The sequence below is a fragment of the Hemicordylus capensis genome, chromosome 1 (assembly GCF_027244095.1).
Source record: "Hemicordylus capensis ecotype Gifberg chromosome 1, rHemCap1.1.pri, whole genome shotgun sequence".
NCBI lineage: Eukaryota > Metazoa > Chordata > Lepidosauria > Squamata > Cordylidae > Hemicordylus > Hemicordylus capensis.
In genome coordinates this window covers 295,336,674-295,350,637 of record NC_069657.1, presented here as the reverse complement: position 1 = coordinate 295,350,637, position 13,964 = coordinate 295,336,674, and the positions used below count along the sequence as shown (strand labels likewise).

General features: G+C 43.3%; 1 protein-coding gene across 7 annotated transcripts in view; it reads right to left on the bottom strand.

Annotated features, from left to right (window-relative positions):
• Positions 1-13,964, bottom strand: part of LRRC1 (leucine rich repeat containing 1) — a 150,132-nt gene that overhangs the window by 25,112 nt on the left and 111,056 nt on the right. Inside the window, exon 14 of one of the 7 annotated variants that reach the window (XM_053286406.1) lies at positions 12,792-13,964. This exon is cut by the window's right edge and continues 115 nt beyond it. The exons of the other annotated variants lie outside the window; for them this stretch is intronic. Coding sequence (XP_053142381.1) covers positions 13,921-13,964 — 44 coding nt within the window. The 3' untranslated portion in view covers positions 12,792-13,920. Of the gene's footprint in view, positions 1-12,791 lie in introns of those variants that run through there. 7 annotated transcript variants of the gene reach the window in all.

Sequence of the window (13,964 nt, the reverse complement as noted above, 5' to 3'; positions counted from 1 at the left end):
GATAGAGAAAGACCTATCCCAGGTCACCACCAAAGATGGACCCCTCCTGATGATCTCAATGAGCAGTGGGGATCTTGTAGAGAAAAGCGTGGTTGAATTTCTGGGAGATAATATGTATATTAAGGCAGGCAAAGGATCTTGGGGTTTTGTTCCCTCTAACCAAGGAGCCACCAGGCTTGCAGACCCAGGCAAAGCAGTAAGGAGGACTCAGCACACTCTCATCCTCATACCAGCTTGCTGGCCAGGGGATTAGCCTTCTCATAAAAGGACCAGCTTATCGGAGAAAAAACAAACACTAATGTGTTTCAGCTCTTCATTTGCACTCTCATGAGATAAACCTTCCAACTATAGGGGACTCCGCTGTTGTGGGGCTCCCAGCACCACTGGTTAACTATAGAACCCATACTCTGCACCTTCCCCCTTGTACCCAACACTTCCAGACTATAAAGTAGTCTAGGCTGCTTCCCATGTTCAAGGAGTACTGGGTTGGGTGGCAGACAAAGAGACCCCGGGAATGAATCCTACATCATAAGAACTTAAGAATAACATAACATAAGAACAGTCCTGCTGGATCAGGCCCAAGGCCCATCTAGTCCAGCATCCTGTTTCTCACGGTGGCCCACTAGATGCCTCTGGGAAGCCCACAGGCAATTGCTGAGGACATGCCCTCTCTCTTGCTGTTGCTCCCCTGCAACTAGTATTTAGAGATATTTTACATCTTGTCTCTTAGGCTGGAGATGACCTATAAGCCCTCAGACTAGGAGCCATTGATAGATTTATCCTCCATGAATTTATCTAAGCCTCTTTTAATCCAGGCTGATGGCTGTCACGTCTTGTGGCAGAGAATTCCATGGGTTAATTATGCATTGTGTGAAACTTCCTTTTGTTGGTCCTAAATTTCTTGGCAATCAGTTTCATGAGATGACCCCTGGTTCTAGGGTTATGCAAAAGGTAGAAAAATATCTCTATCCACTCTTTCCAAATCATGCATAATTTTATAGACCCCTATCATGTCACCCTCATTTCTCTTTTTTTCTAAAGTAAAAAGCCCCCAGTGTTGTAGCCTTACCTGGTAGGGAAGGTGCTCCAGGCCCCTGATCATCTTGGTTGTCCTCTTCTGCATCTACTACAGTTCTATAAAGGCCTTTTTGAGTTCTGGTGATCAGAACTGTACACAGTACTCCACAGGTGGCCACACCATAGATTTGTATAAGGACATTATGTTTTCAACAGGGGCACAACTATAATAGGGCAAGGGGAGACAGTTGTCTGGGGGCCCACTGCCTTGAGGGGGCCCCCAGAGGCAAGTCACATGACTGGCTCCCCCAGCGACGCACCTGCCCGGGATTCCTTCAGTTGTATTCATCCTCCGAAATTGATCTGAGTGTTAAGACCTGGAGCTACCAGAACAGCATGTCTTTCTCTGGTACCATTAAATGACTTGCATCGTCCACAATTTACAAAACCTTTTAAAAATTATTTGCACAAATAACCTACTGGTCCATGACTCCAAAAACATTGAGAAACACTGAGATAACCCACTTTTCCTGTGCAAGTTCACACATGCATGTTCATTACCTGACTTGTATGAGTGAAAGCAGCCCCCACACAGAGAGATGACACAGTATGAAAGTTCTACTACAACACTTTCAGCAGAGACTGTTCACAGGTTCAGCTGAAATACTGTATTTACCTGAATCCAAGACCAGATTTTTTCGTTCTTTGGTGTTAGAAACCATCGAGAGGAGAGCTAGTCTGGTGGTAGCAAGCATGACTTGTCCCCTTAGCTAAGTGGGGTCTGCCCTGGTTGCATAAGAAAGAGAGACTTGATGTGTGAGCACAGTAAGATATTCCCCTCAGGGGATGGAGCCACTCTGGGAAGAGCAGAAGGTTTCCAGTCCCCCCCCCCCCGCCCGGCATCTCCAAGATAGGGCTGAGAGAGATTCCTGCCTGCTACCTTGGAGAAGCCACTGCCAGTCTGTGAAGATAATACTGAGCTAGACAGACCAATGGTCTGACTCAGTATATGGCAGCTGCCTATGTTCCTATGTAAACCAGGAGATCATCTTACATTCACAGTCGTCCTCTATTTAGGATAAATATAAATTGTAATACTGTGATATTGTTATATATGATAATGGGAGGACATCTGGTCATCTACTGGCCAGGGAAAGGAGCACACACAGGGTATCTGCTTCCCCTTTCCTGCCAAAAGAGTACACTCTGCTCCAGCAGCAACAGAAAGGTGTTATTAGCAGGGCATTGCTAGTTCCCACGTTTTGATCTCATCCCTACCACCAAACATCCCTTAACTGACAGCAAATATACAGTATAACAAGCTTACCACCTACATCTAATCGCATGGACTGTTATTCCAGCATAGCAGCCTGCATATTGGAGGATTACAGATAACGCGTCAAATTCGCTTTGATTTCTTGGCTACACCCTAGATCAGGCATCCCCAAACTGCGGCCCTCCAGATGTTGCTGAACTACAACTTCCAGCATACCCAGCCACAAAAAATGATGATCTAGGGATGCTGGCAGTTGTAGTTCAGCAACATCTGGAGGGCCTCAGTTTGGGGATGCCTGCCCTAGATGGTGCATAATGGTGGTAGATTACTTTCTTGGGGTTGGGGGGAGGGACCGAGTCTCCCAGTTATGGGAAACATGGGTCACATTTTGCAGCTCACATCACACAGAGAGTAACTTCCTACTTCCCCTATGTGGTGACTGCTGGTTCCAGGCTCCCCCTGCTCTGCCTCCCCCTTTTTCCTATTTTGCAACCCAGTATGCACTCCAGGAAGATTGTTGTTGCCAGAATCTAGCAAAGTGTCATCTTCAGACAAGAAACAAATTGGATTTGGGAAGCGGGGGGATATGGAAAAATCAGGTTGGGGAGTACAAAAGATGAAACAGTCCTGCAAGGTATCTATTTCTCTATACTGACCTCAAAAGGAAATGACATAACTTCCCTCAGTATACTCAGGTATACAGATCAGGCATGTAGTTTGGGAGTGCTCCTGGATCCAAAACTCTGGTTTCTAAAGTTGAGGGAGTGGCCGGATCACTTTTTATCAGCTTCAGTTGATTCGTCAGCTACACTCATTTCTGGAAGTGAATGACCTTAAAACAGTGCTGCATTTGCTGGTAACCTCCAGGCTGGACTACTCTAGTGCAGTCTGTGGGGCTGCCTTTGTACATAGTCCAAAGACTATAATTGGTACAGAATACAGCAGCCAGGCTGGTCTCTGGGACCACCCCAAGGGACACTACAACACCTATATTAAACAAACTGCACTGGCTGCTGATATGTTTCAGAGTGAAATATAAAGTGCTGGTTATTACCTATAAATGCCTCAATGGCTTGAACTGCTTATTGGTTGATTAACAGCTGTCACGTCAGTGTCGACTCTTAGTGACCATATAGATAAATTTCCTCCAGGATGATCTGTCTTCAACTTGGCCTTTAATGTCTCTGTGGTACATTCGTTGCTGTCTCAATAGAGTCCATCCACTTTGCTGCTGGTTGTCCTCTTCTCTTTCCTTCAACTTTCCCCAGCACTATGGACTTCTCAAGGGAGCTGCGTCTTCGCATAATGTATCCAATGTATGATAGTTTGAGCCTGGTCATTTGTGCCTCAAGTGAAAATTCTGGATTGATTCGTTCTATGATCCTTTTGTTGTTGTTGTTTTCCTGGCAGTCCATGGTATCCTCAAAAGTCTTCTCCAGCACCAAAGTTCAAAAGCGTCAGTACTTTTTCTATCTTGCTTCTTCAAACTCCAGCTTTCACATCCATAGAGTGTTACAGGAAAAACCATGGTCCAAATGATTCTAATCTTTGTAGGTAAAGACATGTCACGGCATCTATATCCTTTCCAAGGTCTTCATTACAACCCTACCAAGTGCTAGTCTGTGGAGTATTTCTTAACTTCTGGATCCTTTACTGTTGATGGTCGATCCTAAAAGGCAGAAACTATCTGCCACTTCAATGTCTTCATTATCAGTTCTGAGGCTGGCTGCTGTACCCGTTGTCATTAGTTTAGTCTTCTTTACATTTAGTCATAGGTATGTAGACTTCCAGTCTGTTGGCCATTGTGTCATTCTCCAAATTTGCTGGCATAGATTGGTTAGAGCCTTGACTGATTCTTCTTCTGTTGCCTGCCATATTTCTGTAGCTATTCCATCAATTCCTGTAGCCTTCCAACCTGGTAATGACCGGAGTGCTGATCTAGTCCCCATACTAGAGGTTCTTGCAAGTAGGGAATATCTTCTAGAGCAGGGATTCTCAACATCGGGACCCCAGATGTTATTGGACTTCAATTCCCATAATCCCCAACCAAAGGCCACTGGGGCTGGGGATTATGGGAGTTGAAGTCCAATAACATCTGGGGCCCCGATGTTGAGAATCCTTGCTCTAGAGTATATTACAAGTTGACATCCCTACTGTACAGATTTTCAGTCTACTCCTTAACATACCAATTCGAAGTTGGAATCTCCTTCTGAGTTCAGAGATCTTTCCTTGTTTCTCCATGTCTATTTCCATCTTCACAGTCTTTACAGAAGTTATTGTAGTACTGCTCCTTGTTTCTTCTAACAGCTTGCTGAACTTCCCTATTAAGTTCCTCCTTGAGGTCTTTATTTTTCTTGACTTTGGCTTCTCTCCTCTTCTTGGCAATTCCCACCATCTGTTCCGACATCCATTTTGCTTTCTTCTGTTTCTTGGTCTTTGGCAGTCTCTTTTCACATTCGTCCTTAACAACTTCTTTGATTTCATTCCACAGTTCCTCTGGTTCCCTATCAATGCGGTTCAGAACTTCAAAGCGGTTCCTGATGTTCTCCTTGAAAATGGTGGGTACCTTCTCAAGGTCATATTGTGGAAGCTGGATAGCTTTGTTTTTCCGCTTTAGCTTGACTTGGAATTTGCACGAGCGGTTCATGATTTGTTCCACAACTGGCCTCCGGCAGCATCTTTGCTGTTATAACTGAACTCTTCCACCTCCTTGCATCAATAATGTAATCAATTTGATTTCTGTGCACTCCGTCTGGTGATGTCCATGTGTATAGGTACCGCTTTGGTTGTTTGAAGAATGTGTTAGCAATGAAGAGATCGTTGGATTGGCAGAAACTAATAATTTCTGTTTCATTTCTGTTTCCTAGGCCATACATTCAGACTGTGTTTTCCTCCTTACTATTTGCAACTTTGGAATTCCAGTCTCCAACCACCAGCAGCACATCTTGCTTGCATGTTCTGTCAATTTCAGACTGAACTTGAGCATAAAACTCATCAACTTCCTCTTCTCCTGCATCAGTCATTGGGCATAGATTTGAAGAACTGTCATGTTAAAAGGTTGTCCACAACATCTAATTGATATTAGTCGGTCACTGACTGCATTGTACCCAAGTACTGTCACTGCCTAGCTCTGGGTTTTATAGGAACAATGCCTGTGTCTCGGTCCCCTAGAAACCCAGCAGAGGAGTGAGAAGATCATCATCTGCTTCTCCTTCAGTGCCACTCGGGGTGAGAGACCGAGTGTGTCCTGCTATCGCCTGCCTGCTTCTGCTTCCCCCTGTGAGACTGCAGCCTGATGCCTCTGGGTAACATCTGGGAAATGTGTGCAGAACTAGGGCCAGGGGTGGGTGACTTGGCAGTTCTTGGGGTCAGCTACCTAGCTCCGGGCTTTATAGGAACGTTGCCTGTGGTGGCAGGCCCACCACCGAAGGGTCCCCACCACTTGGGTCCCCCTTTATCAGTTATCCCATTTGGGGGAGCCACTTGGGGATATAACGAAGGTGAGGGCCAGCCTGTTTGGTTCAGGAACCCTTGTGGTGTGTGAAGGTGGGTGGGTATTTTAATTCGGCTTTTGTCTAAAATCCTGGGTGAGTTGAGCTTTAATGTGTCTGTCTGGAGATGTGGAGATGAGATGTATACACTGACTATGGGGCAGCTATTCCAGTGGTGGTGGGGAAGTAACGATGAAGAAGTAATGATGACAGGTCAGCAGACCATTGTAGGGGAAGGAAGATCAGAAACTTAATTGCTGTTTCCCCTTCTGGCTGTCATGCCAGCTTTGACTTTGGAAAGCAATGCTAACCACCCACAGAGCCTCGTCTTGCTCCTTTGTAATGCCAGGTCAGCCCAGAATGAATCTGAAATCATCCATGATCTGATTCTGGATGAAGGGATCGATCTGGTATTACAGAGACTTGGTTGGGGGAGGGTGGTGGCCCGGTCTGGTCCCAGCTTCTCCCACCAGGGTACTCTGTTGAGGAGCAGGGGAGGGGACATGGGCAGGGAGGTGGAGTGGCTGTGGTATTGTAAGAACAATATCTCCCTTGCCAGGATTCTATATTGAATGTGTGTACCCAAGTTTGGGGACCAGGGAGCGATTGGGACTTCTGTTGGTATACCGATCGCCCCACTGCCTGATGAAGTCCCTGACTGAGCTGACAAACTTCGTCTCGGGCTTGGCATTGGTCTCCCAGACTTGTGGTGCTCAGGGACTTCAATGTCTACTTTGGGACCAATTTGTCCAGGGCGGCTCAGGATTTCATAGCAGCCACGACAACTATGGGCCTACCCAAGTGGTCTTGGGACCAATGCATATTGCTGGTCACATGCTTGCTCTGGTCTTTCACTCTGAACAGGGCCATGTTCCATGGGTGGGTACTCTGGTGATTTTCCCATTGTCATGGACGGACCACCATCTGGTTAAGGTAGGACTCATGACCACTTTCCACCTCTGCAGGGACAGAGAGCCCATTTGAATGGTCTACCCGAGAAGGTTACTGGATCGTATAGGATTCCAGGAAGCCTTGGAGGGATTTAGTGCTGGCTCTTTATTTTTTATTGTTTATTTTATTTGTTAAATTTATATTCTGCCTTTCATTAAAAACATTCCCAAGGCAGTTTACAAAAGTTAAAAAAACATAATAAAAATGACAGTTAAAAGTATTAAGCTAAAAATCACCTCTTCTGGTGACCCTGTCGACAGTCTGGTGAAGAATTGGAATAATCAACTCACCAGGGCAGCGGATAAGATCGCTCCTAAGTGTTCTCTCCAACCCTCTTCAAAATTGGCCCCTTGATATACAGAAGAACTACGGGAGCTGAAGCTGCAGGGTAGACAACTAGAGTGCAAGTGGAAAAATACTTGACTCGAATCCAACAGATTATTACATAGAGACCATTTGAAGATCTATGCTCAGGTGATGTGTGCGGCAAAGAAGCGATTCTTTCCCTTCTGTATCGCATCCGCAAGTTCATGTCTGTTGGAGCTATTCAGGGTTGTGAAGGGGCTAATGTGCACCCCTTCCCCCTTGAATCAGTACTTGGAACCAACAATTACTCGCTTTTAAATGAGTTTTTTTGTGGACAAAATCTCTCATATTTGGGCCGACTTAGATTCAAACTCCACAATTGTTACAAAGTCTGATTCCGAGGTGTCCAGCAGCTCCCCTTTTGTGATTACCCTGGATCAGTTTCAGTTTTTTACTTCCGAGGTGTGGACAAGTTGCTTGGAATGGTGTAGCCTACCACCTGCCCTCTTGATCCTTGTCCGACATGGCTTATAAAATCTGGCAAGGAAGCTGTTGCAGAGGGCCTGGTAGAGATAATAAATCCTTCTCTGAGGGAGGGCAGGATGCCTCCTTGTCTTAAGGAGACAATCATTAGACCACTTCCGAAGAAGCCTGCCTTGGATCCCTCAGAGTTAAGCAATTACAGGCCTGTCCCCAATCTTCCATGGTTGGGCAAGGTGATTGAGAAGGCCATGGCCTCCCAGCTCTAGGTGGTCTTGGAAAAAATTACGCTTTTCAAACTGGCTTTCAGGTGGGCTATGGGGTGAAGACTGCCTTGGTTGGCCTGAGGGATGATCTTCAATTGGGAATTAGGAATTGACAGAGGAAGTGTGACTCTGTTGATCCTTTAAGATCTCTCAGTGGCTTTCGATACTATTGACCATAGTATCCTTCTCGAACGTCTGAAGGGATTGGGGGTGGGAGGCATTACTTTTCAGTGGTTCTGCTTCTACCTCATGGGCAGATTCCAGATGGTGTTTCTTGGTGACTGTTCTTCAAAATCTGAACTTTCCTATGGTGTCCCTCAGGGCTCCATATTGTCTCTGATGTTGTTTAACATCTACATGAACATGCTGGGAGAGATCATCAGGAAATTTGGTGCAGGGTGTTGTCAGTATGCTGATGACACCCAAATCTATTTCTCCATGTCAACATCATTGGGAGAAAGCATTACCTCCCTAAACACCTACCTGGAGGCAGTAATGGAATGGATGAGGGATAACAAACTGAGGCTGAATCCAGGTAAGATGGAGGTACTTATTGTGTGGGGTCGGAACTCGGGAGATGATTTAGATCTGCCTGTTCTGGATGGGGTCATGCTCCCCTAGAAGGAACAGTACACAATCTGGGGGTGCTTCTGGATCTGAACCTCTCCCTGTATCCCAGGTTGAGGCAGTGACCAGAGGTTCTTTTTATCGGCTTCAGCTGATATGCCAGCTGCGTCTGTTTCTGGAAATGAACAACCTCAAAACAGTAGTACGTATGCTGTTAACCTCTAGACTGGATTACTGTAATGCGCTCTATGTGGGACTGCCTTTGTACGTAGTCCATAAACTGCAGTTGGTTCAGAATGCAGCAGCCAGGTTGGCCTCTGGGTTATCTAGGAGAGACCATATTACTCCTGTGTTTAAAGAACTACACTGGCTGCTGATATGTTTCTGGGCAAAATACAAGGTGCTGGTTATTACCTATAAAGCCCTAAAGAGCTTAGGCCCTGGGTATTTAAGAGAACGTCTTCTTTGCCGTTCATCTGTGGGTGCCGCCAACACACCTGGCAGCTACTTGGGAACAGGCCTTCTCCGTTGCAGCCCCTGAACTTTCAAATGCGCTCCCTGTTGAGATAAGAGCCTCCCATCTTTGGCAATTTTTAAAAGGCACTGAAAAGGCATTTATTCACCCTGGCTTTTAATTAGATCTATGGTTCTAAAAAAGAAAAAAGAAAAGAAATTTTTTAAAAATACTATGTTTTCAATCTTTTAAAAATTTTAATGTTTAAAATATTTTAATTGTTAAGTGATTTGATGATTTAAATTTTAATTGTAAACCACGCAGAGACGCAAGTTTTGAGCAGTTTATAAATGTAATAAATAAAATAAATAAATAATTGATATTAGTTTGTCACTGACTGCATTTTACCCAGGACTGTCATTGCTATTTCCTTCCTGACTATGAAAGCGACACTATTTCTTCTTTGTTTTTCGTGTCCTGAGTAGTAAACAGTATGATTTCCCAACCGAAAGTGTCCCATTTCAGTCCATTTTAATTCGCTGATGTCCAATATGTCAATCTGTAGTCCATTCATTTCATTTTTCACTGTCGAGCTTTCCCATATTCATGCTTCTTGCATTCCACGTAACCATTGTAATTGTGCCTTTGCAGCTTCGGATTTTCTTTTCCTGCATGGCAGCATCAGCTGCTAGACGTCAAAAAAGCTTTAGCCTAACTGCGTCACAAACACCCAGGAACATCCTTCCCCCCACAACCATGATGAGGCAGCATAGCAGGACTTGGGTGGTGCAAATAGATACCAAAACAGGGGAAACAGAAGGACAGGTTACAGTGGTCCCTCAACTTACGAAGCACTCGACATCCGAAGATTTCGACATACGAACGACAAAAAATACCGGAAGTCGTTGCCGGTTTAGATGCGGCTTCCTCGACCTACAAATTTTTAGATGTGGTTTCCTCGACTTACGAGTGTTTCCGGACCTCCGTGGATGCGCTTTTCGACTTACGAAAATTCCGACCTACGAACGTGCGTTCGGAACGGATTATCTTCGTAAGTCGAGGGACCACTGTATTTTGTGTTTCTTTGCTTCTATTGTAGCATCCAGTGTGAAACTCAAAGGATCGCCTCTGCTGTGAGTTCTGAGTTCCCCTTTGGCTTATAGACATCATTACAGGAAAGATTCACAAATACCATTTTAGTTACAAGAGAGGGAAAGAAGAAATACAAGTTACTAATGTTTTTGCTTGTGTTGTAACATATGAATGGTCATAGATGCAAATATACGACTAGCAAAGGTAGAAAAGTGTCCAATATCTCTCTCATGGTCAGTCACCAACAGCTCATACCCCATCAGTGTATGTGAAGTAGGGGATTTTTGCCACAATATGCATTACTTTACACTTGCTTACATTGAAACACATTTGCCATTTTGTTGCCACTCCCTAGTTTGGAAAGATCTTTTTGGTGCTCCTCACAATCTGTTGTGGATTTCACTACCCTTAATAGTTTAGTGTCATCTGCAAATTTGTCCGCTTTGCTGCTTACCCCAACTTTTAGATCATTTATGAACAAGTTAAAAATTACTGGCCCCAGTACAGACCCCTGGGGGACACCACTTCTTACTTCTTACTTCTCTATTGGGAAAACTGTCCATTTATCCCTACCCTCTGTTTCCTGTCCTTTAACCAATTACCAAGCCACACATGAACCTGTCCCTTTATCCCATTACTGCTGTTTACTCAAGACCTTGGTGGGGAACTTTGTCAAAAGCTTTTTGGAAGTCCAAGTATACTATGTCAACCAGATCACCTTTGTCCACATGCCTGTTGACCCTCTCAATGAACTCCAAAAGTTTAGTGAGGCAAGACTTGCCCTTGCAGAAGCCACGCTGGTTCTCCTTCACGCAAGGCCTGTTCTTCTATATATTTAACCATTTTGTCCTTAAGTATGCTTTCCATCTGATTGAAGGGACAAGTTACATATTTTTGCTAAGACATCAACCATTTCACATTTGAGTTCCTTCAGAACTCTTGGGTGGATGCCATCTGGCCCTGGTCACATGTTAACTTTTAATTTTTCGAGACAGTTGAGATATCCTCTCTCATCACCTCAAACTGGCCGAGTTCTTCAGCCTGCGAGCCTCAGAAGTTCAGTTATGGAGTAGGTATATGGCGAGTATAACCTGCCATGAAGACAGATGCATATAACTCATTCAGCTTCTTTGCAATCTCCTTAGCCTCCTTAAAAATCATATCCATGCCCTCATCATTTAAGAATCCAACCCATCTCCCTGGCAGGTTGTCTGATAGATTTAAATAATATATATGATATATTTGATGAGTTTTTCTTATTCTCCCTTGACCCTTCTAGCAATATGCTCCTCAAATTCTCTTTGCATCTCTTATTGTCTCTTTGCATTTATTTTGCCAGGGTTATGTTCCTTTCTGTTCTCTTCATTTGGGCAGGACTTCCATTTTCTGAATCAAGTCTCCTTCCCTTGTATAGCTTCCCTGACTCTACTTGTTAGCCATATTGGCATCCTCCTGAACTTGATGTACCTTCCTTCTTGGTATACATTCCAACTAAGCATTTCATTTTGGCAAAAACCAGGTATTTACTAAAACAATTTTTGTGTAGGGCCAGTCCCACTGATATGATGCCCCTGAGATGCCCTATGAACATTGCTTGGCAGTGGGAGAAAATTTTCAAAGTCTATCCACCAGTCAGAAATTGGGTTTTATTGGCTATAGTTCAACAGTTCCTACCCTTGGGTCCCAAAATGTTGTTGGCCAACAACTTCCATCATCCCCAACCACAATGGTTAAAACAAGTTGCAGTCTAACGACATCTGGGTACCCAAGGTTGGGGATCCCTGGGCTATTTTATGGTTCGGATGCCACAATCTAACAATGGTGTTTGCAAGTTAAAAATTTTCATCTTATGTTCATGAGTGTTCACTGAAGGAATAACCAACAATTGAACAATGATAGTTTGTCAATACTGTACTCAAACAATAGTGTTCCGTGTTGTCATATTCCATACCTATTCTTCAAGTGCCGAGTAACCACCTAAGAAAATCAAAGAATATACATTCATGTGACTTGGCCTTTAAATAGCCCAAATAAGAACTATAAACCTCAGTTTTACCACTAACATATGAGAAATCCAAGACTCTCCTGAAATGAGCAGGTTCCATTTTCTTAATCATAAGCAGAGAAGTTCTTTGTAGAGGCTTACTTAAGACAGCCCTGATGTGTCAAGGCTGCTTCTCCTGAAGAATATATGGCACATTTCTCACTCTCTCTCGCTGTCTTTGTAAATCTACCTTCATATGCTTGATACATTTTGACGTTCATTTTGGTTTCCCTGGCTAAGAACACATACTTTTACTTCCTGTACCCCATATTTCAAATTGCACTCAGGTACCACACACACTCACTGTGCTTAGAACTCATACTCTCCTTGAAATGACATGGATTTCAAGTAGAATTAAAATGTGTTTCAGAAGTGTTCCTCTTTTTCACAAAGCATAGGGCCCTTGAGGCCCTAGGTTGCTCATGTTGCCTACAGGTTTTTAAACACTACACTAGAAGATTTTCCATTTGTCTATAAAAGCAAATCAGCAGACAGACCATTTTTCACTTGTCACACCAAGACTACAGAATGTATGTGGTTCAAATATAGCAAGCATTTAAGTCTGCCTAAAAGCTGAACTGTGCCCTCACGCTCTCTTTGGCCAGGCTGCTGGCAACAACACATTTCCTTTACAAAAGCAGCATCTCTTATATCTTAACAAATCCCTATCCAAACTAATGTTCGGTATCATCCTCAGGAATATGCTAGTAACATTTCAAAACAAATCTGGAGTCAAATAATATTTGAGGTTAGCACCGTGTATTAAAGTTATGTATCTACATTAGTACAGTAGATCTAAATAACCAAGGCAGATATAACCAAAATAAAAGTTACCGAGCCACTAAGATTTTGTTTTTACTGTTTATTAGGTTTTATATAAATATAAAACCTTTCAGGTATGTTTGAGAATATCATGCCTGTAAAATACATAACATTTGTTTCCCCAACTTGTGCTCTGACTGTTGTGCATTTCATTCAGGTTCTTTTATTCTTTCAAACAGTACAGTCCCAAAGTTCTCATGACTGCAGTGTTTCTGCAGCCAAAGCCATTTCTTCATGAACAGGTTTTTTTTGTTTGTTTTTTTTAAAAAGTGTGTGAGTGCATCATATCATAAGGCAGTGGCAATCTGAGCATCTAATTTCATTACTGTAATAACACTTGTCAAAACCCATGGTTTTTCTCAAAATGGGGAAAATCAGAAGTCAATTGTTTGCAAAGAAGCACTTCAGAAGAGGCACCCCTGTTTAAACTAATTTTACCGTTCCTAGATTTCTGCTTAAAATTGATCTGACTAAGGCTGCATTAAGGCACAAGTAGATATGACAAACATGAATCTCCATGGTATTCTTCTACCACAAATAGTAAAATGTACCATTAAAATTTTTTTTAAATGAAATACATCATTGTGTTATGAAACTCCTATACAAAAATTATAAAATTTACACCATCTGAGCTGCCAGAGAGGTAAAAAAGTATCTGTTCTCCACAAAACTACTTGCACACACACCCCGATCAGAACAGGGCAGTATAAATACCCTACACTTTGGGGTCGGTGGTGGGGAGGGTAGACAACCCTCCTTTGTGAAAGCGAGTCATGATTGTATACAACAAATAATCCCATTGTTCAGATAAAAGAAAACCATAATCTATCAATATTACAATGTTGGAAATTATGGGTATAATTTCCATGCAAACGAACAACTTTGCAAGCAGAGAACAAGACTGTGGGAGGCATTTCTCAGTGCACTGCACCCTCTGTGTTCAAAATGCTTGGACTGATAAGGCACTTTTCTTCCAGTGGGAAGCACCTTCCAAAAAGAAAAAGAAAAAGAAAGAAAAGAGAGACAAAGGACGAGATGAGTTGGATTTCTGGTTAAACACATGAGGGTTGATTGAATGATTTCCCAGGATGCAACAGCAACGATTCAACAGCGAGGGGAAGACACAGGAGTAAACACCTGGAGGATGTGAGCCTCTACACAGAAGTGGTCACTCTGTCATTGGCATTATTGACCTCAT